Source organism: Microsporum canis, genomic scaffold (assembly GCF_000151145.1).
Source record: "Microsporum canis CBS 113480 supercont1.3 genomic scaffold, whole genome shotgun sequence".
NCBI lineage: Eukaryota > Fungi > Ascomycota > Eurotiomycetes > Onygenales > Arthrodermataceae > Microsporum > Microsporum canis.
In genome coordinates, this window is record NW_003299167.1 from 1,154,900 (window position 1) to 1,182,384 (window position 27,485).

Consider the following 27,485-nt stretch of genomic DNA (forward strand, 5'->3'; position numbering starts at 1 on the left):
GTTTCTTCTTCGGCAGATTTCCCAGGCTCGGATCGTGTGACAACTCATCTCTCGCTTGCTTCTTCGTCTTTCGCGGCCCAACGAGTTTTGTCTCTTCTTCCTTTTTTTTCCCCTCCGTCTTTTTCATTCTCTCTGCGACTGGTTTGGGGGTGGTTCTCATCTGCTCGTTCAGCCTAGACACGAATTATACCGACAGGGCCATGCGTGCTGCTTCTTCGTGACACTGCATTTCTCGACCAGAGCGCGGCTTGCGCATTCCTAGCTGCATTTTCACGTACAACACGGATTTCTGATATCATAGACAGACTCCGCTTTACCGGGGACACAAAGCGTTGCTGGCTTTGGGAGACGGAATACACGATGGCGAGGGAGTCGAAGACGGGGACGTCGATGTGGATGGGAATACCAGTTAGGAGCTTCTTGATGGTTCTGGTAAGAGTGTTGCTCATAATGTATCATGGATATATACTGATGGTTTTTGGTCCTTGGTTGAAATAGTTGACAGTGCAGTCTTCTGCATACATACTGGTATGAACTCCAAAGGCGATGCGCGTTACATGATGGAAGAGCTGACCGGAGACACAGCTGCTACATTATTCCAGGGTCATGCCCGTCGTTGGCGGCCATAGATACACTCCGTCTACAGCCGTTTTCCTCAACGAGGTCATAAAGCTCGCAATCGCCCTCACAGCCGCTCTATATGAGCTTTCCTCCACAGCGCACACTTCTACGACCGCTACCTCCCTGTTCATCACCCTCTCCTCCAAAATATTCTCCGGCGATAGTTGGAAGCTAGCTATACCGGCCATATTCTACACCATTTCAAACTCGCTTCAATATGTGGCGATGTCCAATCTAGAAGCTGCACGCTTCCAGGTTACATACCAGTTAAAGATCATTATAGGCGCAGTGTTTGCCGTGGCGGTCTTGCGCAAGAGTCTCGCCCCTGGGAAATGGGCGGCCTTGTTCCTTCTTCTGGCCGGCGTGGTCATCATGCATATACAACTCTCCTCCGACCCATTGGACCCGGATAATCACAAACACGTAAACATACGCCGTTCACTTTCCGACCTGTCTGATATATTCATTGGACGGGTCGAGGATGAATCCCCTAAGCTGACGAAACGATCGGCCACATATGAAGGCATAATTGAAGACATGATGCTTGCCCATCCACGCCTAAATGGAAATATTGGTGTTCTGGCTACTATAGGAGCTTGCGTTTCTTCTGCATTTGCCGGAGTTTCCTTCGAAAGGGTTCTCAAGGACAGCTATACTTCTACTTCAATCTGGATTCGCAACGTGCAGCTAGCTATATATTCAATATTCCCCGCCCTGTTTATTGGGGTCATATTCACCGATGGCGAGAAGATTGCCAAGACTGGTTTTTTCCAGGGCTATAACTGGGTTGTGTGGGCAGTGATAGTCTCCCAGGCTATCGGAGGAATTGCAACTTCGTTCAGCATGACCTTTGCAGACAGCTGGTTGAGGCTAGCTCCCGGAGGCATTAGCATTGTCTTGAGCACTTTGATTAGTATCTGGTTCTTTGATTTTAGTGCATCAGCCAACGTGAGTTTTTATATCCCCCTCTTTGAAACACTCTACGTTGATATGCTCACACCATAGATAGTTTGTCATTGGTACCGCTATCGTTCTCTCAGCGATATACATATTCCTTCCTGGAATCCAATCAGGCAAACCCGCTAATACCTCACGCATTCCTCCAATTCGCATACATGCAGCAGAGAAACCTTGCAAACCCTCCAAAATAGAGATCGACGAGACTCTCTCACCCCCAAATGACTTCTCTATCAAGCTACCCACAACTCCACTTTTGAACGAGACTGGAATCAGTTCCTCCCGGCCTAGTTCCCCCAACCGTCATCACTCACGAGTTCATTCCTCTAGAGGATCCTACTTTCCCAAGCAGGACCGTGATGCTTGATCATGCATTTCCAGCCTGGCTTCCTAGATCTATTTTTTACTATGCATATGCTACACACGAACCTAGGTATTAAAACCTATCATGTGTCATATCTTCCTCGGGAGGACGACTCTTCTTGTTCTCTTTCTGGTTGGTAATTTCATATCGTTCGGGGTTATTGTATAAAAACTATTCCTAGAGAGTGATTTTCAGCGAGACCTATATTTCAAATACCCGTATGACAAATAACATCACGGAATGAAACAGTCTTGCTCCTGTCTCGCCAACATCTGCACAAGCCTATTGCTATATTTATCTACATCCGCAGCCCTGGATATATCACGTGATAGAGCCCAGCATTGACCTTCGAACCTAATTTTGACGTCCTTTTTTGACTTCAACTTCAACTTCGAACCTTTCTCCAAGACCTCAAGGTAACATCTTCTTGTCATAGTTTGCTGTAAGGCTGTATGGCATATACCTATATACATTTGACTGTGTGGCCTATTTCTAATGAATTGCCGGGCCGATGGCCAGGTATATGATACGTGAAGCTGCGTTTCCTCAACCACTGCTGTGGTACTACTGCTATCATTATGGCCAGCAATAGTTCACAGAGTAATTTTCGCTCTCTACTGAGCACATTTCGCTCCCCAAATTGCAGGCCAACACGCCGCCTGGGAACTCTAGAGGCAGATGGTAGCCCAAAAAAAAGGGGCCATCGAAACCCACTTCTTCCCAACTATGCAGAATCAGGCGACCAACAACAGATACCCCATGCGGAATCTCACATGGTTGACGATGATATACCCCTAGATGCCTTTGGTAGGGCAACCCTAGAACAATGGTGCGGCTTTTGCTAATGCTATATTTCAACCATGATAGATAAAGAGTTACTTTCGCAATTAGGTCAGGGGGTACCGATGTATGAAGTGAAGAAAATGCCCCATTCTGAGCCATTTTCAACTCCTTTACACCGAGGACGCCCCACTGCTTTCAGTAGCTGTACGCAATATCCCTGCAAGTGGAGCTCTCATTTCAGCCTTTAATTCATAACTAACAAATATAGCAAATACCCTTATTACACCCCCATTCCGACCAGTAGCCTCTAGTTCTTCGGAATTAGAATCACCTTTGAGCCTCTCCCTCGGTATTGAAGGCAGTCATGAAGGAAAACTTCATGAGAGAGAGTTTGATGTCCATAAAAGCCCTCATTGGCCATCTGCAAGGGCTGTTGACTCTCCAAACTGTTTTTCACCTTTCCAAAGCCCAGCTATGGCCAAATCCCCTGAGATTCAGTTAAAACATGCACCGCCGATGGTACAAGGCATTAGACTTGTATCAACCCGTGAACTCCCTGACCGGTTCCGAACTATTTTCCCTTTCCCTGTCTTTAATGCAATCCAATCCAAAACCTTTTCGATAATATACCATAGGGTTGATAATGTGGTCCTCTCTGCCCCCACGGGCAGCGGGAAAACGGTAATCATGGAATTAGCTATCTGCAAGCTTGTTTCTGATCTCAAGGATACTCGGTTTAAAGCTATTTATCTAGCGCCCACTAAATCGTTATGCTCGGAACGATGTCGTGACTGGAGAACAAAATTTGCCCCTCTGGACCTGCAGTGCGCCGAACTCACTGGAGATACTGACCAAATTCAAATTAGGAATGTCCAGCAGGCTAGCATCATCATCACAACCCCTGAAAAGTGGGATAGTATGACAAGAAAATGGAAAGATCATATGAGGCTGATGCAGCTTATCAAGTTGGTCCTAATTGATGAGGTCCATATTTTGAAAGAAGTGCGTGGAGCTACTCTGGAGGCTATAGTGTCTCGAATGAAGTCAGTAAATTCGAATGTCCGGTTCGTGGCCTTAAGTGCAACAGTTCCAAATTCGGAGGATATTGCAAGTTGGTTGGGGAAGGATCCAACAAATCAACATCTCCCAGCTCACAGAGAGCGATTTGGAGAAGAATTCCGGCCTGTTAGGCTCCAGAAATTTGTTTATGGCTACCAGTCTAATGGAAATGATTTTGCATTTGACCGAGTTTGTGAAGCCAAGTAAGATACCTGGATGAATATTATATATTATTATATTGGCTTTGGCTAACCATCTACAGACTTCCAGATATTCTGGCTAAACATTCATCCAAGAAACCAATCTTAGTTTTCTGTTGTACACGAAACTCAGCCATTACAACGTCGAAAAATTTAGCAAAGTTATGGTCCTCGGCTAATCCACCTCAGAGGCTATGGAGGAGCCCTACGAAACCAGTTCAAGTTCAGAATGCCGATTTAAGTGGTAATGCCTCTACCATTTTAGAACATTAGTAAATGCCTATTAATTTAATTATTACAGGTGTTGTTATTACTGGGGTTGCATTCCATCATGCAGGTCTTGACACCTCCGATAGACATGCGATTGAGACCGGGTTTCTGAGTGGTCAAATAAATGTGATATGCTGCACTTCTACTTTGGCCGTTGGCGTAAATTTACCTTGTCACCTGGTAGTGATTAAAAACACGGTGTCCTGGCAAGATGGTGGCTGTAGAGAGTATGCAGATCTGGAGATGATGCAGATGCTCGGTAGGGCAGGGCGACCCCAATTCGACGATAGTGCTGTTGGGGTTATTTTAACTCGAAAAGAGAGGGTAGCCCATTATGAAAAACTCGTTGCCGGCTCCGAGCCTCTTGAGAGTTGCTTACATTTAAATCTTATAGATCACCTCAATGCGGAAATAGGGCTCGGAACCGTTACAGACATCGAGTCAGCAATTAGGTGGCTACTAGGGACCTTCTTTTTTGTCAGACTACAACGAAACCCTACATATTACAAACTAAAAGAAGGAGGTAACAGAGCTGACGAAGAGGAATTGCTACGACGGATTTGCGAAAACGACTTAGAGCTTCTCCAGGAAAATGAACTAGTCACTCTCGTGGCACCCCTCAAATCTACTGAGCTTGGGGATGCAATGGCCCGGTACTATGTAAAGTTCGATACTATGAGGCTATTCTTATCCCTTCCTCGTAAAGCAAAAATGTCTGAAATAGTGAGTTTGAACCTCTTATTGCATCCCAAATATCGGTTTTACTAAATCGTTTATTAGCTCTCCGTGATTGCACAAGCCGACGAGTTTCGAGATATACGCTTAAAACCAGGTGAAAAATCACTATATAAGGAAATAAACAAAGGAAATGGCATCAAGTTCCCTATGAAAACAGATATTAACCTCTCGGCCCATAAAATAACACTCCTCATCCAATCAGAATTGGGTGCGGTAGAATTTCCATCCAACGAGCAATATCAAAAACACAGACTGTCCTTTCAACAAGATAAAAGCATGGTCTTCTCTCATACAAACCGAATTATTCGCTGCATCATTGATTGCCAACTAGCTCGGGGGGATGCAGTAAGCGCGAGGCATGCTCTCGAACTATCTCGAAGCTTAGGAGCAAAGGCTTGGGATGATTCAGTATTACAACTTAAGCAGATTGATCAAATAGGGATAGTAGCGGTTCGAAAGCTTGCCAGTGCTGGTATCACAAATATGGAGCAGCTGGAGGCAGCAGAACCGCTGCGTATAGAAACCCTACTGTCAAGAAATCCTCCATTTGGGATGAAATTACTTGCACGGGTGGCTGACTTTCCAAAGCCAAGAGTCTCCTTAAAAGAAGTTGGAAAAGTAAGTGTTATCTGGCACTGTTTGGAGCAATGCGGATATACATCTAATTATCATACCAGGACATCAAACCCGGGAAAGCCCATCGGGTTAAATTTAGCGCGGATATTGGGTTTCTCAATGAAAAAGTCCCTCTCTTTTTCCAGAAGCGGCAAATTTATGTATGCTTTCTAGCAGAGGTCTCGGATGGCCGCATCATCGATTTTCGTCGTATCCAGTGGGTAGAGCCCTATTTTTTGTCGTCCAGGTACTAAACTGATAACTCAAAGTGCCAATAAACTGCAAAAGGGGCAACAAATAGTTCTTACGACTGAAATCACAAATCCATTTCAAACTATAATATGCACTGTTATGTGCGATGAAATTGGTAAGCATCCCTTACTCTCTCTAAATTATTTCATTACTTACTCCAATGCAGCTGGGACCATGAGACAAGCAGAACTCCAGCTCACCCTCCCCAGGTCACTATTCGCATCATGTAAGGGTGTAATAGAGCATAATACAAGCATGGTAAACGGTCTATCAACTAGGGGTTCTGAGAAAGTTGATTTTGCTCCACCAGAAACCTTACTTCAACAGGAGGACCTTGATAATTTTAGTGACAATCCACTTAATTATAGTGATTTTATTCCAGAAGGTACGCGAGGTCAAAATAGAGGTTAAGACTTCAGCTGACATATTTTTTGTTCGCCTGATGGAAGATTTTGATGGGATCCCTGAAAGTAGAACTAACGACCCAGTGACAATTGGATCCATCCAGCGGTCTATATCCGCTAAGGTAAAAAAGACAATAAGTAGGGGTAACAGCTCTGTGGCTTCTGAACCCGTACAGCTTGATAATGGGAAATGGGCATGTTATCATCGATGCAAGGACAAAACAACGTAGGCCTACTTACTTTCACTTGAGGGCGGATCAGTATATTAATTTTTTTTTTATTTAGGTGCAAACATCTCTGTTGCAGAGAGGGTACTGATCGTCCGCCGAAACTAAATAAAAAGCAACTCACAGAGATATCTAGTCAAAAAACCCAGCCAGGTCATGCTAGTCAGCCGCATTCTAGGATAGCCAAAGACAACATCAAGCTAGAGCGCCATGTTGAGATAATTGACCTTACGAAGCCGGAGTCAACTAAGGCCAAGGGAATTTTGCATAAGGAAGAGACAAGGAATCCGTCAAGTAAACGTAGGGGTAGGAATGCAACCCCTACGCCACATAATTCATGCAAACGAAGAACTTGTTCTCCGCTCTCAGATGACACAGTCGACCCACTACAACTCCCCTTTCCCGCGAGAAAAACGAGCACAACAAACCATAACTTGTTAACAGTGGATGGATTCGGAGATTTCGAATCACTTATGGGGGATTTTGAGAGTTTTTCATCAGAGGATGATTTTTCCGCTGAGAAAAGAAGAAGTCAGGGTTCTACCTGTGCCACAACAACCAATGACATGATTTTTGAGGAATTGGGGGACCTCTACGTGGAAGAGGATACCATGAGTTCTAATGGCATTGACTATAACAGTTACCTGAACCACAATCATACAAAAAGGAGGATGACCCCTAGTGATATCATACCCTCCGAGAAGCTAGGGAATAAACCGTGCATTTCCTCCTTCCAAGGAAATAGTCACGAGGAAATTCCAGAATCTATACCCCAGAATATTAAAAGGAAGCTACTATCTTTGCCCGCCAACTTATCGCGGTGTGATACAGATATATCTTCTGTTGGCCATAGGGAAGAAAACTGTTTTTCTTCTACTGCAGAGTCTTCTGTGACTGAGAAACGAATATTTGACCATAGAACATCTAGTGGGAAAGGAAATCAAGATGTCTTTCTATGGACACCATCTAAGAGGAGAAAGTCCGATCCAGCTATTACCCAAGCATCTATGCTTAAGGAGACTACTACTTACAATTTCCAACGAAAACCAAATAACCCACGAGCTAAAAACACTGAAGAGAAAATCGACCCTTTACTACTTCAAGAATTTGGGGCTGTTGCTGAATTTTACTAGGCAAGCTGCCATTTGATGGTAAATTCACTACTAAAATACTATGCGCAAAATAAGGGGGTGTTATGCTACACATTTATATCTTACCTCTACAACTTGTTTCATTCAATCATGCTCTTTTTATATACCTAAAGCTAGGGTATATATATCACCATTAGCCTAGCATGCATGCTTTCTCGTAACAAATAAAGGTTCTAGTTGCTACTCAAAGAACTAGCTATGCAACAAAACACATGGGGATGAGTTACTATAATTTGCATCACCACATATAGAAATAAATGTCGATAGAACCATAGCTATAGTATCTAGGCAACAGAGGTCGTGTGACGTCTTCATTTCCTAATGTTATTTTCTTTCACGTCCTATCAAGCCAAATTTTCTGTTACGTTCTCTTGCATCTTGCTGGCCTAGGGGTGTGAGTGTTCCTTCTCAAGCTTGAAGTCTTTGCCTGAACATACAAAGTCTGTTTTCTCTGATCAGTGATATTCGGGAATTATCTCCATCAAACAACTGTAAGTTGCCTTGCAAAATCATAACGCGGATAAGCCTTGCTTCGAGTTATCCTATTTGACAGCCTGTGTGTTGTCACCGAGGCTCGAGTCACATTTTATGCCCAAGATAAGCTGATTAACATCAACATCTGCCTTGAGCAGCTGTCTTCGAATTAAACGACACGAATACCTGTGGGTAGGAAAAATGGTGAAAATTAGTTACGCAGAGGTAAGTTGAGACCCTGGAAAACATGTGGTTAGGAGAACCATCGAGATATAAACTGACATGGAGTATGGCGTGTATAGAAGAAAGTCTATGGAGTCAGGATCGGGCGGATGTTGTCAAGGGAGCTGGTAAGTTCGCATTTCGTAGCTATTTGACGGATACCACCAACTCATGGAGATGTTGTCTGACGTGTCGACAGAGGAGACGAATCCCACCCGGTATTAATGCAAATCACGCTGCTGAAGACCCAACTGTTGAGCTTGACCTTACAGGGAAGGGCCTCACAGACGATGGGCTCTCTGTTTTCATCGATGACCTTATACAGTGTATGAGTTACCGCGATGAAGATCACCCACAAGGAACTGTTCGACTCACGGAGCTCTGCCTGAAAGCAAATAACTTGACGGTTATGTCCATGATGAGGTTGAGTGAGGTAATATTCCTCGGGAGCACGACCCTAACCAAAGTGGACGTATCAAACAACAGTATCCGTGTCACCAATGAGTACGAGAGGAGGTCACTAAGTTCATTCTTGAATGCTTTCCGATACTGTTTCGTTCTTAAGAAAGTCGACTTCAGTGGAAATCAGTTGGAAAACGCCGGGTTCGATGTCCTGTCGTGCATGTACTTCAAAAGTGACTTTGACTTCCACAACACCAATCTTATATCTAGTAAGTTGCCAAAAAGTTCAATGACCATATTCTGATATGTGAAATTATCCGATAATCTGACCCATGATTACCAGTGATACTGGAATCCAACGCCGAGAAACCCGAATCTGCCAATGAGCTGAAAGTTTATGCACGCAAAAGGGGCCTTCGTTCGGTACCCTACCTCGTATTCACTAATACGTGTACCACCCCGCTCTGCGCATTTCATCTCTGGAATATCGTAACAGCGCACGATCACCCAAATTCTCTTCTTGATTTCCTCCCAGCCGGAAAGAACATGGCTCCATCAGGGCTTGAAGGCAAGAAGACAGGAGTTGTGTATACTCCAAACAAAGGTTTATCACCTCTTTGCCAAGCTTTCCTAGAGCTTGGAAATGAGATTCACTGTGGCATGGGAAATGATAATACCACCGGAGTCATTAGACCAGAAAAGGAGACCGCAGAGGACCGCAACAGAGCGAAAAAAGCGCGAGAGGTTCTAAGACTGAAGCAAATTGAGATGGAGCGAGTGCAGAAAAGGATCATTCTCTCTTCCATAGAATCATATGGCATACACAGCGTTAGGCTCTGGGCTATCACGTTCAAGTTGTTGGTAGCCGCTCGAGCAGTCTTGCTCGATGAGAAACACCGACCCCAAGAAGCAGCCCTGTGGAATAGTGACGAAACCACAGGGCCATTTCTGCGGACCCGGGCTAATTACCAAACTTCTCTAACGTCAAGAATATGGTCCTTGAATCTCACCAATGGTTTATCAAATGTGACGCGAGGCACTGGTGGAGGATTTCCGTCTAGCATTCTCCAGCGTCAACCATGTTCAAACCGTTTCAAGCACAGCACTAATCTGCGTTTGAAAGCTGCCTATAGGTCGAAATACCGGTTCGGACTGACGATATACATCTGGAGAGACATCTTGGCCATGGCTTTCGATAACAGGGATATCTTGGGGAGGGAGCAACAGGTCAGGGTTGTCGAATATGCCAGCGACTGGACTGGCATCGAGCAACAGATCTCTCTCCAAAGTGCACGAGAAAGCGAACAGATCTGGAGTATTCTGAGTGCGGTTGAATGTCTTGTTTACACGTTTGAGGATTGAGATTTGTATGGAAGAGACACGAAGGAGGTTGATATTTCCTTTTCGGGACTGGCCTGTTGCAAATATTCACGTGATGCCGTCTATGCTTATGTAATCAGAACGATAAAGATTCGATCAGGAAGAGCAGATTCAGTATTCAGGGAGTTGGTGTTTTGTACCAATTTGTTTTAGATGGGGGAGAGGGAGAAGAATAAGAACCCATGGAAGTCCCTGTTTGTCTAAATTGAATATATATCTAGTATCGGACGCCATGGTCAAGCATAAAGGGAGTAACTCGGCCAAAGTGCCGCTGCCACTCGCTCTCGAAGCGCCGCATGTTGCACCAACAACATTCAATGACGGCCTTCCCCTGCCCAAGATATTTGTTTTTGACTTAGATTATACGCTGTGGCCCTTTTGGGTAGATACCCACGTTAGTGCTCCTATAAAATCCAAGGATAACAACTCCCGATGTGTGGACAAGTACGCTCTTCTTAGCCCACTCCCCTCTCCCCCTTCTTAGATCTCCCTCACTGACAACAGGCTTTTTCTTCCTAATAGATGGGGCGAATCGTTTTCATTCTACCCAGCTGTTCACTCCATCCTGCAGGCATGCCGTGCGCGGTCTATACCTGTCAGTCTTGCATCTCGTACTCATGCGCCAGATCTTGCCCGCGATGTTCTCAAGGCTCTGCATGTTATCCCATCTTTTACAGATAACCCTGCCGCCGATAATCGTTCTATACGAGCGTTAGATTACTTTGAGCATGTTCAAATATATCCAGGGACGAAGACACAACACTTCACCCGCATTCAGCAATCCAGTGGCTTGAAATACGAAGACATGCTCTTTTTTGATGATGAAGCCCGCAATAAAAATGTCCAGGTAGAGCTTGGTGTGACATTTTGTCTTGTTAAAGATGGGATAACCAAAGAGGAAGTTGATAGAGGTGTTTGGGAATGGAGAAAGCGGATGGGTATAAACCCGATTGACCAGAAAGAGTCGGCAGAGGAGAGGAATTGAAAGCCCTCTGTTGGATAGTGAACTGAGCTTCCTCGAGTATACGTATCGCCTTCTTGTATATTATATGTGCTTAAGATCTGGATTGTTGATTGGCGTATCACCTTCAATTAGGAGTGTTTATTTACTATTGGTGGATATAATTTAAATGTTGCAACTTACAAAACACCTTCACCAACTCACAACTTACCATCTTTCAGCCACGTCGAGCAAACCATGTCGGCAAGAACATCGTCTGCTGCTCAAAGGCCCGCAGCAGCTCCGTCGGTTCCCAGACCACCGTTGAACGTCCATCCAGCCGCTACAATTTCGGAGACGGCCTATTTCCAAGGGGTTCATCCAATCTCCGTGGGAGCAGGAACAGTTATCCATCCTCGTGCAAAGCTGCTTTCCTTCAAAGGCCCTGTCAGCATCGGAGAAGGATGTATTATCGGCGAGAAATCAGTGATTGGAGGGCCAATTACCAGCACTTCAGGCCTATCGACGCCTACAACTCCGTCGACGCCTGCTACACCTTTCGATTTTTCCTCTGGTCTCGGCCCAGCCACTTCCCCTCTTCCAGACAAAGTCGTCACGATTATAGAGAATTCAGTTAGCATTGGTCCTCTCGCGACTGTCTCTGCAGGTGCCCATTTACACTCAGCCTCAGCAATCGAAGCATCAGCGTTTATAAGCAAGGATGTCAAGGTTGGAAGACATGCTAAGGTCTGCACGTCTTGCTTGATACCAGAAGGGGATACAGTTGACGCCTGGACGGTTGTATGGGGTGGTGGAAGGGCCGGAGGATCTTTGGGGAGTAAGCTACAACGGCGGAAGAGAGCATCTGGGAGCAGTGATGACAGTAGGAATCTACATGGGTCCAACGGTGGACTGGTGGAAACAGGCCGACTGGTAGCCCTGAACCGGGAGAGAGAAAGCTTGACAAGATTGATTGGGATAAGTTCTGGGAAGAGAAGATGAGAAGCTGATTCTATCCATCGTTATGCACTTGACAAGCCTCAGGGCAGAAGGGTTGTTCTTATGTATTGCTTGATTTTAGAGATACCCATTTAGATAGAGAATTTAATGCATCATGAGTATACATCGAAGGTTCATTCGTGTTGAATCCAGATGGAGTTTAATATACATGAGTAACCACATCACACCCACGGATGCTTAAAAAAATGGTCAAATAAAGGGAGTGCATTTTAAAGAAACGTATAGCCAAACCATTCCAAGGATAACACTGTTAAACAAATGAAAAGAGAATGGGAAATAGTAATAAAAAATGAAGGTGAGAAAAGGACTGCAGCTTCATCGAGATGCAATATGTTTAAGGCGAACAAATGCCAGCCGGAAGAAACACAAGGGGCGTACGAGCTCTCAAGAAAGCCGTTGCGAGACGATTTTTAGCTTGAACCAGCGCCGCCTCCGCGAATTCGCTTCCCATTTCCAGTGTCAGGGGCTTCAGCTCCATCTTCTCTTGTTCGTTTATTACCCTGTGGGATGAATTGTCGGGCGTGGGCATTGAGTCCGCCTCGGCCACCTCTAGGGCTCGATTGACTGGTTCCTGCTGGGAGATTTCCAGTCTGAACATGCTGAGCTCCTCCACGCCCGGGTCCACCTCTGCCACGGCCGCCACGAGGAACACCATGGCCTCGCGTGGCAGTCGGTTGCTGACCTTGCTGGCCTTGCTGAGGTTGAGGGCCAGGACCTTGTTGACCTCCGACATTATGTGGTTGACTTACTTGCCCGGCAGGACCACCCCGGCCACGCCCACCACGAGCAACAGGTAGCCCTGATTGAAGAGCCCGAAGCACCCCTGGGCCTGTTCCTGCAGCCGCTTGGTGAGTAGTCTGGGGAGGTCTATTAGGGAGGCCCGAGGCAGGCTGAGTTTGTTGGACCTGCTGAGGTTGCTGAGGTTGCTGAGGCTGCTGACTCTTTTGGTCTTGCAGGTTAGGTGCGGCTTGACCTTGCTGCTGTTGTACTTGAGCTGCAGGTTGAGGGAGAGAAGGCGCCTGAGTCGCTTGGGGTGCCTGGGCTGGTCGTTCTGCTGGAGTTGGAGTTTGCTGCAATTCACCCGGGACTGCTGGCTTCATAGGCGTTGTGGGAGCTGCTGGTACCTGTGGTGGGGCCTGCTGGGTTGCTTGCGGTGCAGGGGCTGGGGGCTGAGCTGCCGCAGGTGTCCGTGGTGCTGGCTTAGGAGTTGCAGCTTGTGATGCCGGCGCGGGTTTGGCAACTTTGGCAACTTCCCAAACTTCCACAACTGGCTTTTGAGGCGTATCAGTCGCAGCTTTCTGAACGACCTCTAATTTGGCTTGTACATTCCTGGCTCTACCCTCCGTCATACTGACCTTGGCCAGCAATCGTTTCTCAGCTAGCTCGACGGCAGATCCAATCTTTTGATCACGCTCCTTTAATAGAGCTTCTTTTTCCTCACTGAATTTCTTCTCCATTTCTATTAAAGCTGTGGAATCAGCCGCCTTTGACATAGATTCCCGTTCCCTACTCACGGCATTCTTGATGTTGTTTCTGATGATGCCGCGGATAGTTTCATTTGTCGCAACCAATTCCCTTGCCTGGCTATCAGATAATTCCGGAGGAAGCTCGCCAGACGGTTTGGCCGCAAGCTCTTGCTGGTGGGTTGCGATCAGTTTGTCCATCTGCTCTTTATGAGCCGTCTTGTATTCTGCTAGCTTGTTGTTCAATGTTTCCTTCATTTTCTCGATTCGTTCCCTGATCTTTCCATCCATTTCTGCTTCCTTCTCTGCAAGGGCTGCCTCCAATTTCGCAACCTTCTCCTCCAGTTCCGCTATATTCTGTGCATTTTCAACGCTAGGTTGTTCAGGTATCACAGCCTGGGATGAAGCAGGTGGTGCCTCAGGGGCGGTTAGAGCTGGGGCCGCAGGCGGGTTTTCGGATGCACTGGCCTTCAGAGCATTGAGTTCTTCTCTCGTGTTGCTCAACTCGAGCTGAATAGCCTCTTTCTCTTGAATAGCAATGTTAAGTTCTCCTTGTTTAGCATTGATTCTTCCTGTAAGCTCCTTCGATCTAGCTTTGAACTGCTCGGTAAGCTTGGAACGAAGATCTTGAACCTTCTCCTCTGCTTGTTTGAGCTGTTCTGGGAATGAATTAATTTGAGCTTGAAGGGCATTCTTCTCCGCAGATGCCTCAGCCTGCTCTTTCTCAAGAGAGGCAAGCTTCTCTTTCAAAGCCTCCATCTCAACGGGGTCCACACGGTCGTACTTCTGAAGAATGTTTTGTGTTCGCTGTTGCCATCTGTCTCTATCCTCTTGGAGCAGCTTCATTTCGCCATCCTTAGTTTCAAGGTTATTCTCAAGTTCTCGTATGCGAGTTTGGAGTGGTTCAGCTTGCTGTTGAATCTCTTCGATTTGAGCAGATTTGGAGGCGATTGTAGCTTCGTATTGTTTTATTTGGTTACGAAGAGTGACGCTGCTCTCACGGAAGAGGTTGAGTTCATTGAGAGTCTCCATGAGCTTGTTGTGATTGAGAGTATTATGCTCATTATCAGCCTCGGCTCGGCGTTGCTGTTCAAGCTTGAGGCGAGTTTCTTCAAGCTGGCTCTGGGTGTAATCGAGTTGTTGTCGAAGTCGCTTGCCTTCTTGGGTTGATAGATGGTATTGAACATCAACAATTTCCTTCTCTCTGCGTAAGAATTTGATGACTTCCTGAAGACCCTCCAAATCAGTTCCGGATGAATCATCTCCTTCTTCGGTATTCTCAGGCATGCTGGCTCGATCACGCTGTAATGCAGATATTTGACGAGTAATAGTCTCCAGCTGCCCATGCAGAAGAGAGTTTTGTTTAAGAACCTCCTCTCTGCGGCGATTCAACTCTCCAATCTCGGATTCATAACGCTCCTTCAACTCATTCCAGTTCTCTTCTTGATGGGCAAGGCTATTCTTAGCTGTCTCTGCCTGAGTTCGCAAATCGACCACTTCCAGTTTGAGCTCATTTGCTTCGGCTCGGACAGTTTGCAGAGTTCTGGCAGCTTCAGCGTGCTTAACAAGTTCATTCTCATAGTTCTGTTGGGCGTTCTGAGCAATCTCAGCTTGTGCCTTGAGATCTTGCTGATGGAATTGTGCAGCTGCAGTGTATCGTTCTTCATTTTCCTTGAGTCTCTTAATTTCAGCTTCCAACATTTCCTTCTGGTCTTCCATGCGACGCTGTGCTTCTCCCTCTTGGTCTCGAAGTTTCGATATTTCGTTGTTAGTCGTCGCGAGCTCGCTTGTGATCTCCTCCACTCGTTTCTCCAGATCAGCAATCTTAGCATTCTTCTCTTCGAGAAGGCGGTCGGTTTCTTCACGGTACTGTTCATTAGTATCGCTAAGCGCCTCAAGTCTTTCTTCGGTCGACTGGCTGATAGCCTTGAAATCCTCAGCTTGCTCCTTTGCATGTTCTAATTCGCCCTTGGTCAGCTCGAGATCGCGTTTCAGCTCGGATACTTCAATAGCCAATTCTTGCTCTCGGCTAAGTTGATTTTCAGGGGCTGCTTCGGAAGTCTCATCACCAGAAGTAGGAATAGAAACATTAGCGGTAGGTTTATGCTGTAACACTGCGAGCCGTTCCTCCACACTCTTAAGCTCAACAGACAACTCATCAACCCTCGACTGTAAATGATCTCTGCTTGTTTTTGTGGCAATAAGTTCTTCACGGGAGGAACTAAGGCTTGTAACAAGGTCGTCGATTCTCTTCTGGCTTTGTTCATGGTCGTATTCCTTGCGTAGCGTTGCCTTCTTTGCCTCTTCGGTCTCCTCATTGAGTTTGCGTTTTGTGGTCTGTAGCTCTGACTCCAAAGCCTCAACAGTTGCCTGAAGGCGGCGTCTGCTTTCTGTTTCGGAATGTTCGCGCTCATTGAGCATAGACTGTAAGTTTGCGTTTAATGAATCTAGGCGGCTGCGTTCATTTCGTAGCGCTTCGTTATCTTCAACCAGCCTCTTCTCAATACTCTTCCAAAGGTCTTTTTCTGCTTTGAGATTCGCGCTCTCCCTTGTGAGACTATCTACAAGTCCTCGCGCTTCCACAAGGTCTTCTGCTACCTGCTGCGTACGAAGATCTTGTTTGTTCGCATTTTCCATTAATGCAGTGTGACGCTTTTGCAGTTCCACATTCTCGCCCTTAAGCAAGTTGAAGTTAGATTGCAAAAGCTCCGCACGTTGTATGGCAGAAGCAAGTTGACTACTAGCGCGACTAACTTCACTCTGGAGCTCACTATTTCGCCTCGTTAGCTCGTTGACCTGTTGTTTTAATGAAGAGTGATCGGTTGCTGTTTCTTCACGGAAAGAATCGAAATGAGCTTGTAGCTTCCTAAGGAGATCAGCATAATCAGGGCCAGGGGCTGTAGACATAGTACTACCGTCCAGAGCAGGAGGAGCAGCTCCCAGGGGAAGAGATTGAGAAAATGGCTCGGAGGATTCTCCGGTTTCGCGACGTCGGATAAGCATGCTGCGGAAAGTATCTCGCTCTTTAATATAGCTCTTGGTTTGGGAGACGAGATTTGCCATTTCATCACGATAGGTTTGAACACGCACGCGTAGTTCCTTCAGCTCTTCCTGGTCCTTCTGGTAAGAAATATCCTTTTTCCGAGCCTCTTCACCTTCCATCTGATCTCCAAGCTGCCGAAGCATTCTGCGCAGTGTGACATTCTGCTCCTGGAGTTCATTGAGGTTCTTAAAGGTCGTTATGTTGCGGCTGATAAACTGGCCGGTCTCTGTCATATCTTCCGCCGACTCTTCGATACCCTCGCGAGCAATTTTCTCTAGGTCTGCACGATCGTACTCCTTTTCACCAGCAGAGAGCAAGTGGACCTCCATAACCAAGACTTTCACTTGAGCGCTAAGATCCCTAAGTTGCTGGCGTAATATCTGCCCTTCGCGCTCCAAGCCACCAACCTGACCCTGCCACTTCCTGGCCTCCCGGGTTGCGGCCTCTCTTTCTTTGCCAGCTGTGTCTAGAATGTTAGACATCTCGACGACGGCAGCCTCAAGACGCGAGTGGTCTGAGCGCAGCTCATCAATCTCTGGCTGCCTCGATTCCAGATCCTGTACCATCTCGTCCATAGCTGCTTTGAGCTCTTCGTTGTTCTTTTGCTCAGCATTAAGAAGAGCTCGCATTTTGTCATATTCGGTGTACATTTGGGTCAGTGTCAACCCGCCCTTTACGCCGCGTGAAGACCTTGGTGAGAACGAGCCAACAGGGGTTCCTGGGCGAAGAGGTGTGGAAACACCATTATTCAAGCTAGGGCTCATAGGCTGCAGTCTAGCGGCAGAACCTTCGGTCTCCAACTGCTTAATAGTCAGCTCTAGCTCTGCAACGCGCCGTTCCGCAGCCTCTTTGTCGGAATGTTCGGTTTCAATTTCCCCTCGAAGTCTAGAAATCTGCTCGGTGGCATCGTCTCTGGCTTTCTCTAATGCAATCTGAAATTCTTGCACTCGCTGTTTTGCGGTTTCGGCGGCAGCCTGTTGAAGTTGGGCAAGGCGTGAAGAACTATCAAGTTCAATCCGGAAAGATTCGGTGGCTTGTATGGCTTCTTCCTTGAGTTGTTGCACATTCGCAAGAGATTCCTCGTATTTCTGCTCAACATCATCTAATCGTCGTTTAAGAGCATTTTCGCTTCGTTCTAGCGTTTCTGCTTTCGAGTTTGCCTCTTCATTCAGTCGTTGGAGCTCGGAGATACGGGCGCTTTTTTCTTTTCGGAATTTGAGGTGTTCTGCCGATTTTGTTTTCAATTCTGTCTCGAACCATTCATTGTTCTTCTTCAACAGGTCTACTTCCTGCTGCAAGCTCTGTTCGCGGAACCGAGTGCTAGCGGCTGTCGATGATGCTGCCTGTATCTTCTGCTCAAGAGCGGTGACTTCACGACGAAGATCGATAGTCTTGCGATGTTGTATAGAGAGTTCTTCGGCGAGTTTGTCATAAGCGACAGACTTCGATTCGAGAAGCCCAAGGGTATCACGGTTCGACGCTTCTAGCGATGCAATCCGTGACTTGAAGCTTCCAACTTCTGCTTCACTCGTAGAAGTGGCTGACTTGAGAGTCCCGATTTCCGACTCAAGCTGGGATCGAGCATTCTCTTTTGTACCGGTGTTGTTAGAAAGTGATGTTCCAGCTGTTCTCCCGTTCCTATGGACTTACCTGATTCCTGGAGCTTGCTTCGAAGTTTCGATACTTCCTCTAACCCTTTCTCTACCGACGACTTTAACACCTTCACCTTAGCCTCACCACCACGAACAGCATTTTCAAGCTCTACTTCTAGCCGTAGCTTGTCAGATTTGAGATCCTCTGTCTCGCGAGCCTTGGTCGAGATGCTCTCCAGTAACTGGTTCACGAGCTCTACGGTTGGATTCTCCGATAGCGTAGTTAACGCGGCTTCTGGGATGGCATAATGCGAAGAAAGGAATGGAATATCGACAGCGACAGTCGCCATAGCCGCGTCTAGTGGAAGACAAGGCAAAGAATGGACTCAAGGCGCGTCTTCGTGACCATCCAAGGCTGTCCGTGTAGAATAAAGAGAGTCCCCAGGGAGCTCATGGACGAGCTCTATCGTGTAAACAAGCGGTTAAATCGCAAAGGTATCCGCAGTATCATTGAATATTTCATCAAGAACTGTTAGCTGGAGGTTACCAGACGTGACGAAGCGGCCAGTGAAGCTCGCTATCGATGAGATCTCCTGGCTTCACTCCTGGTCAAACAGTAAAACTACATAAAATTGCTTTCAATCTTCAACTTTTGGATGTTGGGTTTTTGAGATGTCACGTGAGCGTTCATTTCTACTTTTCTTGGACTTCGACTTCATCTGTTCATCACTTCGACCACTTCTTCTTCATCTTCCAGCCCGACGGCCAGGCCAAGTGAAACTAGCGGAGACTGAGTGCTTACGCGGAGAGCTATGCGAGTGATTTCGTCTGCTCGATAGATAGATGTGTCTGAAGTCGAGCTGAGCGCTGCTGGCCTTTTTGAAGCCAAGGACAATAAAATCAACACACGCTTCCAACGATGTCTTATTTCCAAAAGCAGATAAATGCCTTCAGTAGCAATGTGGTCTCTGTGGCCAGCAGACTGCCTCATGACCGAAGAGCCGCTGTTGCGAACAATGCCGCCTCCTCGACTCCCCAGCCAGCGACGACGGCCTCCACTCCCGCTGCTCAAACCCCGAGGCGCCATGACGCCGATATCGTCTACTCACAGCCTGCCAACACGGGGACAGGGAGAGATATCATGACCCAAGTGATCTTTGCTATAGAGCATATGAAGGGCAAGAACGTTCCGCTGAAATTTGCGGATATTGAGTCGTACCTTTCGCTCTCAAGACAGGGACACGATATGGGTTACATCCATGCCCTGAGGCGGATTTTGCAGTCGCACGATAAGGTCCAGTACGACCCAGCTGGCGCCAACGGCGAAGGAACTTTTCAGTTCCGCCCTCCGCATAACATTCGATCTGCGGATCAGCTGCTACAGCACCTCCAGTCCCAAAAGACGGCCCAGGGGATGAGTGTCCGTGAACTCCGTGAAGGCTGGCCCAATATTGTAGAAACGATCAATAGCCTTGAAAAGGAGGGGAAGCTGCTTGTGACGAGGAATAAGAAGGATAATCATCCCAAGATGATATGGGCAAATGATCCGTCTCTCACACAGAAATTTGACCCTGAGTTTTGCCAGATCTGGGAAAAGGTCAAGATTCCTGACCATCAGACCGTGATGGAAGAGCTCGAGAAGGCCGGTATAACTCCCACCAGCAAGCACAAGGCCGCGAAAGCCAGGCCGAAGGTAGAGCAGAAGAAGGTCAAGAAGGCGCGCAGGAGTGGCAAGACTACAAATACACACATGACTGGTATCCTCCGAGACTATTCGCATCTGAAGAAATAGCGTTGATATCGTGGTATAAGGCCCGCAGGTTTTTCAGGGCCATCGGAGTTAAGTGTAAATGGGTTTATCGGTTTTACAGGAGGTTGTCTTTTCCAGCATGACTTTGGCGCATGTCGTTTCTAACCTTGTATTTTTACCCACTATTTCCCTCTTGCATGATTTCCTGATTTGGTCTATTCATTTGGCTCCGAATGGGTTAAAAAAAAATATTAACAGCAATCAAAGAAACCGGTTCTATAGTTTTTCGCTATCAAGACATTCTCCAGCAGTAGAGGAGAGAGTTCCAACAGAGATGAGAATGCGCCAGGTAAACCACCTATTATATCATGAACCCCAAAAATATGAGAGGGAAAGAGAGGACAGTGTCCATCTTCAATGCTTCCCATTAACGACCGGGAGAGGTCCTTCCGTTCTTTCCAAGTATTCAACCAACGCCTCAATTGTACAGACCTTTATGCCCCATTCCTTTCCAAACTTCAAGCACCCATCTCGCCGTAGCATCCCACCTCCGGACTGTTCCGCCACACCTACCGGAGACTCGCCGTCTTCGACCAGTTCACAGATGACACCAGCAGGGAATCTCCCTGCCAGTCTGCAGAAGTCGACGGTAGCCTCGGTATGGCCTCTTCGCTCACGGACTCCTCCAACCTTCGCTTGGAGAGGCAGAATATGACCTGGCCGTCGGAAGCTAGATGGCTTGACGTCAGGAGAGGCAAGGGTGCGGCAGGTAAGCGCTCTATCGTGCGCAGAGATTCCAGTAGTCACTAAAGGGTCGTTTGAGTCGATTGAGATTGTGTATGCGGTGCGGTGGGGATCGGTGCTTTGGGCTACCATCTGAGGGAGTTCGAGGCGGGTGGCTAAGTTGGGCAGTATTGGAGCGCATATGTAGCCACTATAGATATTTAACACCGGTTAGAAGAATTAACAGGTTGATAATTAACTGTAAAAAGGTCCGCTCGATGCTAACCTTGAGTGTCTGATCATAAAGGCCATCTTGCGTGTGGTTATGGACTCTGCAGCAATGATCAAGTCACCTTCATTCTCTCTGTCTTCCGAGTCAAGGACGATGATGAATTCTCCGTTCCCTTTAGATAAAAAATGCGGCAGTTAGCAGCTATATCAAAGGCTCAAGAGGCACAAGAAAGACATACTGAATGCCTCTATCGACTCTTCTATCGTGTTGAATCGCAATTCCTCCTGCGGTGATGCCATGCTGGGTGTATCTGATCGAGGGGCAATTTCTTTGCGGCAGGGTAGCTAACGGTTATGTGGGTATATACGGTACGCCAGCCAACGCAGACAGAAGGCCTCGAGTACTCAGAGAGGATACGACGAGCAGGATATATATTAATGGATGCGACCAAGAATCAAGTCAAGAGGAAAAGACGGCGATGTGGAAACTTAGGAAGGTTTTTTTTCCTCCCAAAAACCAACAGCTAAAAAAGTTACAACCAAGGTCGGAAGAATTATAAGAGCCCAAGGTGCTGCCAGGTTCAAGGGTCGAAGTCCAGGTAAAGTCTTCTTCTTCCTTTCGACCTGATGTATCCTACACAGCATAATACAAAAGTAAGTACTGGCTAGCTGATATACAAATCTATCACAGGCGCCAGAGGCGAGAAACCCGGCCGGATCCGGTAAATACCTCGGTTGAGGATTCGATGGCGAGAAGAAGGCTTGATTTGTAAACTCCACGAAAGCATTAGAGAGCAGAGATGCGTCTGCTAAGCCAAATACGATGAGGCTGGCTGGGTGGGATGCCAGTGCCTGGATTTCTGTGATTATCAAGACCTATCAAATCATTTGAAAGCACGTCGAGGTTTGTCATTCTAACTGTTCCAGAAGGCCTACCATCTCATATACATGCTCTGCTTGAAATTTCTCCAGGACTCTTTCTCAAGATCCATCTGGCGTACTTCCTGGTCAGACAGCTCTTCTTTTGCAGCCGTGTATTCTTCATCGACGTGGGAGGAGAAGCGCAGTCGCCCAACCCGCGACCCAGTCCAGATGATCAGTCCGTCATGGTCCAGGTTGCCTCCGGTAGGTATGATCTTGCGAGCTACATGGTAGCTTGTATCTTCATAGTCTTGTTTCCTAGTTCTTCCCGGAGTTAGAGAGTCAGTGTTCAATTCCAGTGTTCGTACGGCGGTCTTGCCATCTCTCTCCATCCACTTTATGTTGCCTTCTGAATCAGAATACACAATCCGAGTGCCGTGGACAGCAACAGAGAGCAGCTTGGAGCGCGCGGCGCTTACTCTGTTCCGGTAGAGTGCATTGTTTCCCAGTACTGGAGAGGGGGATACGACACAATCCGTTTCCGGGGCAGAGAGGGCGTATAGCTCAAGGGATCCCATGCCCTTGTGCTCTCCACATGCGACAATAGACTGACATGGCTTGCTGCGGCCTAAGGTACGATAGCATTTAGGGATAGATGGCAAAGCAGCAAGCCCGCACAGACGAGCACCCGAGTGTGCACTGGCTTGCAGATGCCCCAGGTTCCGACGGTCGTAAAGCAAGACACTCGGAAACCGTCCAGCCACGACTATCGAGTGCGCGTTGGGGGATGGAGGGTGGAGGACGAAGTTGGGTCCAGGTTCAAGTAACTCTGTATAGTTGGCTGTTCCGGGCGTGGAGCAACAAGTAGGATATCTCGCGGTCGAGAGAAATGAAGGGCTGGGCTCCAGAGACAAGGACGTGTCCATCTGATGGTGAACCAGCGAGACTCTCGGGTCGTAGATATGAAGGCCGCCCCTAGTAGCAATCGTGAGGGGCGCATTATAGTCCAGTATCTCCTGAGATAGAGCAAATATACGCTCAGGGTATGTTCTCTGTGATATGGACTCAAGGGTAGACAGGTCCACCTCGTTTATGACATTCTCGGCCGCAATGTATGCTCTCTTTGAGACAGAATTGATGCTGACTCCTTCCGTAATGCCATCAATTTTCGTAGCATCCACGCTAGTTGACCAGGAGGGATCAGGAACCAACACCGTAGAGCGGCTCGACATGACAGCTTTTCCCGGGCTGGTATCCCAAATACCAACAGACCCATCCTCGAGGAGAGTGATAGCCCGGTCCTCTACGCCGTATCCCCTCCCATCCAGTATACCAACACCTTTGACATCTAGCAGACGGTCACGGCCAACCAGGTCTTCGACAGCTGGGCTCTGCAGCCAGGTGATAGCCGCGGGACCATGGCGGGCGATATATTCGGTATACCAGTCTATATCTTCTTCTGGATCTGACGGATCCCAGCGCGTAGCAGCACTAGCAGAAGGGTCTTCATATAACGAGTTATTCCACTTCAGTTGTTCGCTGGATACTGGGAACAGCGCAAGTCTCTTCCGCAGGCTGATATAGTACTCACGCTGCGCCTGATAGCATCTTTCGCGCCATACATTGTTGTCTCGCGCAATGGTATGTAGACTCTGTGATACTAGTTGCAGGTTTGCCAGGTCCTCAGGGCATAGATCTATAGTCAAGTCAGCATTTTTGTTCGTACTTTTGGTATCTAAAACTGGACCATACAGTCGATTATTGCCCTGAGAAGCTCAAGCGGCAGCTTGTCCATCTTCTTTGAAAGAACTGGTGTGTACTTTTGGAGTTAATGGTTGGTAGTTCTTAAGACTGGTTAAAAATGAGACGAAATTGTTGGTTAGCATTCAACCAATCGGTTATCCGATTCAACATGATCCAGGGAGTGGAGAGATCGTGCCAGGGTTTATTGACAGCTACGAGTATAGCGACATACTCAACTTGAATTCAAGAGAAGATAGTCTTTGGATGCTCAGCGAGCGTTTCAAGAGGTCATGCGGTGAGATGCTCTAGAGGCAGGCCACTATATATAATGAAAGAAAGAGGTAAACGTCTCTGGCTCTTGATGCACGAGAAAACTCATAAATAATGTGAATTTGTGTGTAAAATTTGTACATCTAGACGTATATTTCATTGATCGGGCTTCATAACTGCATCTTTACATAAAATCGTAATCTTCTTGAAGAACCGGCGCCATTCAAGCGGATCTCCTTTAACCTTCACAAATTCAACCTCGACAAGGCCTTCTGATACTGTCTCTATCAGAATGTTACCGTGAAGTGGGCATTTCCTGTCATCTGATGTTCGCAGCCGTATCAGTACAGATTCGGTAGACTTCTTTGGCGCAGCAGGGACGTGAAGGAGCTGCAACGCCTCGCATATTCGAGGAACCAAAGTCTTGATAGGCCAGGTAGAGAAGAAGCGTGTTAAGCCAGATGCTGGAACTATATCCTGAAACCGTTGAGCATTCTGGGTTCGACTGAGTGGCACAGACGGCGTGGCGCAAAACTGCGACATTGACGGCTCTTCCAGTAGTTGTTCTGCCAAAAGCATAGCCTGATCAGTAGTTATACCGTCTCGAGGCTGGGAGGCTGATTGGAGCCCGGTTGTCAGCCGGGGAGGCCCATCCCAATCCATTAGGCTAGCATCCGCAGCAGTCTCTGGCTGGGTGGCTGAAAATCTGGGTTTCAGGTTGTCGTTGATATCATTGTCAATGTTCATTTTATCAGAACCACTTGGCTGCGACTGTGATGAGGACAGTGGGTTCTGAGAGAAGTCGATGTGCAATGACTCAAACATAGTAGTTGCAAGTTTTACTGGGTTGGCAAGTTTTCCATCCGCCGAAAGATGCCTATTTCGCCGTGTAAACCAGGGATGTCTGCGGATATCCTCCACAGAGAACCTACTTTTAACATCCAGCTTCAACATACCCCGGAGCAGCGACAGTGCGGCTGATGGGATTCTATTCCATAGTTCGTCCGAGGGCCTGGAGTTTGATTTGACATAGTCACAGAATTCGTAACTATCATCTGTAGGGCTATCCCAGGGGGTATTTCCAACAAGGAGGACAAAGAGCACAATACCACACGACCAGGTATCTGCGATATCGGCTCTATAGCCCTCGCCCTTTGAATGGCCCCGATTACTACACCGAATGACCTCAGGAGCAATGTAAGGAGGGCTTCCACAGAGCGTGGTATTTAACTTTAGTTTCCCACCATATTCAAATAGCGTAGCTAGTCCAAAATCTGCAATTTTCAGGTTCCCATCAACGGAGAGCAGGATATTCTCAGGCTTGATATCCCGATGTCCTACCCCCTTGGAATGCATAAATCCAACCGCACTAACCAACTGTGAGAAGTAAACATGTGCGATATCCTCGCCAACACCTTCATCAGCTTCAATCTTGTCAAATAAATCACCGCCTTCGGCAAGCTCCATGGCAATCCATCGCCAGATGTCATTCTCGCCTGTGTTATAGAATTCTATGATATTCTCGTGGCTACCGATATGTTTATGTAGTGCCACTTCCATCTGCAGCTGTTTCGCAGTTATATGTCCATGTTTGGCTGCGTAGTCCTTGTGAATGAATTTCACTGCAAAGATAGGACCGTCTGCATTCGTGGGGCAGCCCTTTTTTATGCTAGATCCATATATTAGCTGACTATCAGAAAAGGCACGTAAAAATAAAAGTAAAGCAAGATGGCAGACGATACGTAAAACCAAAATCTCAAAGCATTTATTTACCAGGCATAGGCTCCCTGCCCTATGGTTCTTGAGACTATACGAAACGGCAGGTCATCAGGCAACGGCGCCAACTGCGAATGCTTCATGGCCAAAGGAGCGTCGAGATTAAAGAATGAACGCTGCAGTGTGTTTCAGGATCACTGTTTGGTCTGCATAAAAAAGGGCAATTATCCTGCCAGCCTCTCTCAACCAAACAGCGGCCGTTTGCTGCATTAATTGTCTTGACGCGAGAACGAAGCAGTTTCAAGTCGACCCTTGCGCGCGCGGTTCGAGTGGAGGAGAAGCACCCACCCTTATCGATAAGGCTGGGCGGTTGCTAGGGAAATAAACAAAAACACAGCAACTTCTTGCAATCTTTTCACCCTCAAAGACAGCTACAACACCAGCAAGGATAGATACCACGGCGTTAATATAGGGGGTTATCAGTGTTCTCCTTTCTTCTTTTAATACGACGAGCCCCGAGTCCTAGTCTCGTGGCCGGCCTATTTAATACTCCTACCAAACCATCTGACCTCTTTTCCTCTGTGAACTCCTACATTTCTACCCAAGTCCTTCAGGTTCGAAACATAATCTTAGTGGAAATTGTACCGAGTCGACACCATGGAATACTCCATTGAAGATACGCAGAATGCGGCTCCAGAGGGCCAGTCTAACGTTGAGCACCCTAAGCTCAGTTCAACGGCTTCCAAGGCGGACACTCAAAGTGTCACGAAGAGGTATGTATCCAATTAGTCTACCCTATCTTCAGTTTCCCATGCCTCTGCTATCAGTTGAATACCTCGCTAACGCTGTTCGATTGTGTAGACTCCAGAGTGAGCTCATGCAGCTGATGATGTCACCCTCTCCGGGAATATCAGCTTTCCCAGACGGGGACGGAAATCTTCTCAGCTGGACTGCCACCATCGATGGCCCTGACGACACACCTTATCAGAAACTAACTTTCAAGCTGTCATTCTCTTTTCCTACAAACTACCCCTACGCTCCTCCTACAGTCCTATTCAAAACTCCAATCTACCACCCTAACGTGGATTTCTCCGGACGCATCTGTCTTGACATCCTAAAGGAAAAATGGAGTGCGGTATATAATGTCCAAAGTGTGCTCCTCAGTCTTCAGAGTCTCCTGGGCGAGCCAAACAAGTTCGTTTTTACCCTGTCAAGCCATTGACCTCGCTGCCATTTCTTTTTAGGCCTCTCTTTTGCTAATATGGATATCCCTGTTTAGTGCGAGCCCCCTAAATGGTCAAGCTGCAGAGCTGTGGGACTCCGACCCTGCAGAGTACCAAAGACTCGTCCTTGCCCGACACCGAGAGATTGAGGCTGGCGAGTGAGGCGTCTACCTCGATATAACTTTTGGAAAGCTGCTAAGCCTGTCCTAATATAAACTAATCTCCATTGCATTATCGGAGGGCGGAGAAGAGGCATTCTTTATTAATTTTTTGTTTATTGGATATTTTATCTATTGGTTTTGGTACGGGGAGGGTCGGAGTTTACTCCATGATACTGCATGATCTCCCGAGGAGCTTCACCCTTTGGGATGGACGAAATTATGTTTCTTTTTCTTCTACGCAACCTGATGTTTTGAACGCTGGTTATCAATACGACAGTCAATCTCTGTCCGCAAAAGCTGAAAACCATGCGATGCATTCGGTGGCGTCCTTTCTCCTTCATAAAGAAATTCGTTAACTAATCCGATTCTGCATTCATATCACTCCTAATTCCATAGTAATTTAATCCATATTTGCAGCTTTTAATTATATAGATGCTACCTAAATCATGCGTAGCGAGAGATATTTAATCCATAGATGGCCAGCTATGGAAATTTCGTTCCTCATACCAGCCAGCTCTCTAACATAACAAATGGCACGCTCAATTTACGATCACCTCACGAAGAGTCAAAAAGTTTTCATTAATGGCAATCATGCCTCCTATTAGGTCATAAAGGCGCTAAAGGGAAATG

General features: G+C 47.0%; 11 protein-coding genes across 11 annotated transcripts; 7 read left to right on the forward strand and 4 right to left on the reverse strand.

Moving 5' to 3' along the window:
- Nucleotides 1–360: 360 nt before the first annotated feature.
- MCYG_03281 (udp-galactose transporter) lies at nt 361–1,945 on the forward strand (the record flags this gene model as incomplete). Its single annotated transcript, XM_002847729.1, has 4 exons — nt 361–432; nt 506–528; nt 603–1,569; nt 1,631–1,945. The coding sequence occupies 4 exons, from the start codon at nt 361–363 to the stop codon at nt 1,943–1,945; spliced, it is 1,377 nt and encodes a 458-aa protein (XP_002847775.1).
- A 575-nt stretch (nt 1,946–2,520) lies between these two features.
- On the forward strand, nt 2,521–7,623 carry MCYG_03282 (ATP-dependent DNA helicase MER3; the record flags this gene model as incomplete). The annotated part of the gene is made up of 11 exons (XM_002847730.1): nt 2,521–2,749; nt 2,810–2,929; nt 2,994–3,987; nt 4,047–4,228; nt 4,286–4,977; nt 5,035–5,610; nt 5,670–5,824; nt 6,026–6,085; nt 6,138–6,244; nt 6,348–6,489; nt 6,549–7,623. 11 exons carry the CDS (start codon nt 2,521–2,523, stop codon nt 7,621–7,623), a joined length of 4,332 nt encoding a protein of 1,443 aa, XP_002847776.1.
- A 693-nt stretch (nt 7,624–8,316) lies between these two features.
- On the forward strand, nt 8,317–10,101 carry MCYG_03283 (leucine rich repeat protein; the record flags this gene model as incomplete). The annotated part of the gene is made up of 4 exons (XM_002847731.1): nt 8,317–8,340; nt 8,418–8,465; nt 8,537–9,008; nt 9,083–10,101. The coding sequence occupies 4 exons, from the start codon at nt 8,317–8,319 to the stop codon at nt 10,099–10,101; spliced, it is 1,563 nt and encodes a 520-aa protein (XP_002847777.1).
- Nucleotides 10,102–10,336: 235 nt separating this feature from the next.
- Nucleotides 10,337–11,104, forward strand: MCYG_03284 (magnesium-dependent phosphatase 1; the record flags this gene model as incomplete). Its single annotated transcript, XM_002847732.1, has 2 exons — nt 10,337–10,563; nt 10,642–11,104. The coding sequence occupies 2 exons, from the start codon at nt 10,352–10,354 to the stop codon at nt 11,102–11,104; spliced, it is 675 nt and encodes a 224-aa protein (XP_002847778.1).
- Nucleotides 11,105–11,317: 213 nt separating this feature from the next.
- MCYG_03285 (transferase hexapeptide domain-containing protein) lies at nt 11,318–12,061 on the forward strand (the record flags this gene model as incomplete). The annotated part of the gene is made up of 1 exon (XM_002847733.1): nt 11,318–12,061. The coding sequence occupies one exon, from the start codon at nt 11,318–11,320 to the stop codon at nt 12,059–12,061; it is 744 nt and encodes a 247-aa protein (XP_002847779.1).
- Nucleotides 12,062–12,489: 428 nt separating this feature from the next.
- Nucleotides 12,490–18,527, reverse strand: MCYG_03286 (translation initiation factor IF-2; the record flags this gene model as incomplete). The annotated part of the gene is made up of 2 exons (XM_002847734.1): nt 12,490–18,209; nt 18,236–18,527. The coding sequence occupies 2 exons, from the start codon at nt 18,525–18,527 to the stop codon at nt 12,490–12,492; spliced, it is 6,012 nt and encodes a 2,003-aa protein (XP_002847780.1).
- A 569-nt stretch (nt 18,528–19,096) lies between these two features.
- Nucleotides 19,097–19,969, forward strand: MCYG_03287 (transcription initiation factor IIE subunit beta; the record flags this gene model as incomplete). Its single annotated transcript, XM_002847735.1, has 1 exon — nt 19,097–19,969. The coding sequence occupies one exon, from the start codon at nt 19,097–19,099 to the stop codon at nt 19,967–19,969; it is 873 nt and encodes a 290-aa protein (XP_002847781.1).
- Nucleotides 19,970–20,341: 372 nt separating this feature from the next.
- Nucleotides 20,342–21,181, reverse strand: MCYG_03288 (3,4-dihydroxy-2-butanone 4-phosphate synthase; the record flags this gene model as incomplete). The annotated part of the gene is made up of 3 exons (XM_002847736.1): nt 20,342–20,861; nt 20,937–21,054; nt 21,121–21,181. The coding sequence occupies 3 exons, from the start codon at nt 21,179–21,181 to the stop codon at nt 20,342–20,344; spliced, it is 699 nt and encodes a 232-aa protein (XP_002847782.1).
- A 385-nt stretch (nt 21,182–21,566) lies between these two features.
- Nucleotides 21,567–23,537, reverse strand: MCYG_03289 (F-box domain-containing protein; the record flags this gene model as incomplete). The annotated part of the gene is made up of 3 exons (XM_002847737.1): nt 21,567–21,642; nt 21,818–23,438; nt 23,495–23,537. The coding sequence occupies 3 exons, from the start codon at nt 23,535–23,537 to the stop codon at nt 21,567–21,569; spliced, it is 1,740 nt and encodes a 579-aa protein (XP_002847783.1).
- Nucleotides 23,538–23,911: 374 nt separating this feature from the next.
- Nucleotides 23,912–25,614, reverse strand: MCYG_03290 (serine/threonine-protein kinase chk1; the record flags this gene model as incomplete). The annotated part of the gene is made up of 2 exons (XM_002847738.1): nt 23,912–25,424; nt 25,529–25,614. 2 exons carry the CDS (start codon nt 25,612–25,614, stop codon nt 23,912–23,914), a joined length of 1,599 nt encoding a protein of 532 aa, XP_002847784.1.
- A 514-nt stretch (nt 25,615–26,128) lies between these two features.
- MCYG_03291 (ubiquitin-conjugating enzyme E2) lies at nt 26,129–26,856 on the forward strand (the record flags this gene model as incomplete). Its single annotated transcript, XM_002847739.1, has 3 exons — nt 26,129–26,244; nt 26,333–26,665; nt 26,751–26,856. The coding sequence occupies 3 exons, from the start codon at nt 26,129–26,131 to the stop codon at nt 26,854–26,856; spliced, it is 555 nt and encodes a 184-aa protein (XP_002847785.1).
- Between the last annotated feature and the right edge of the window lie 629 nt (nt 26,857–27,485).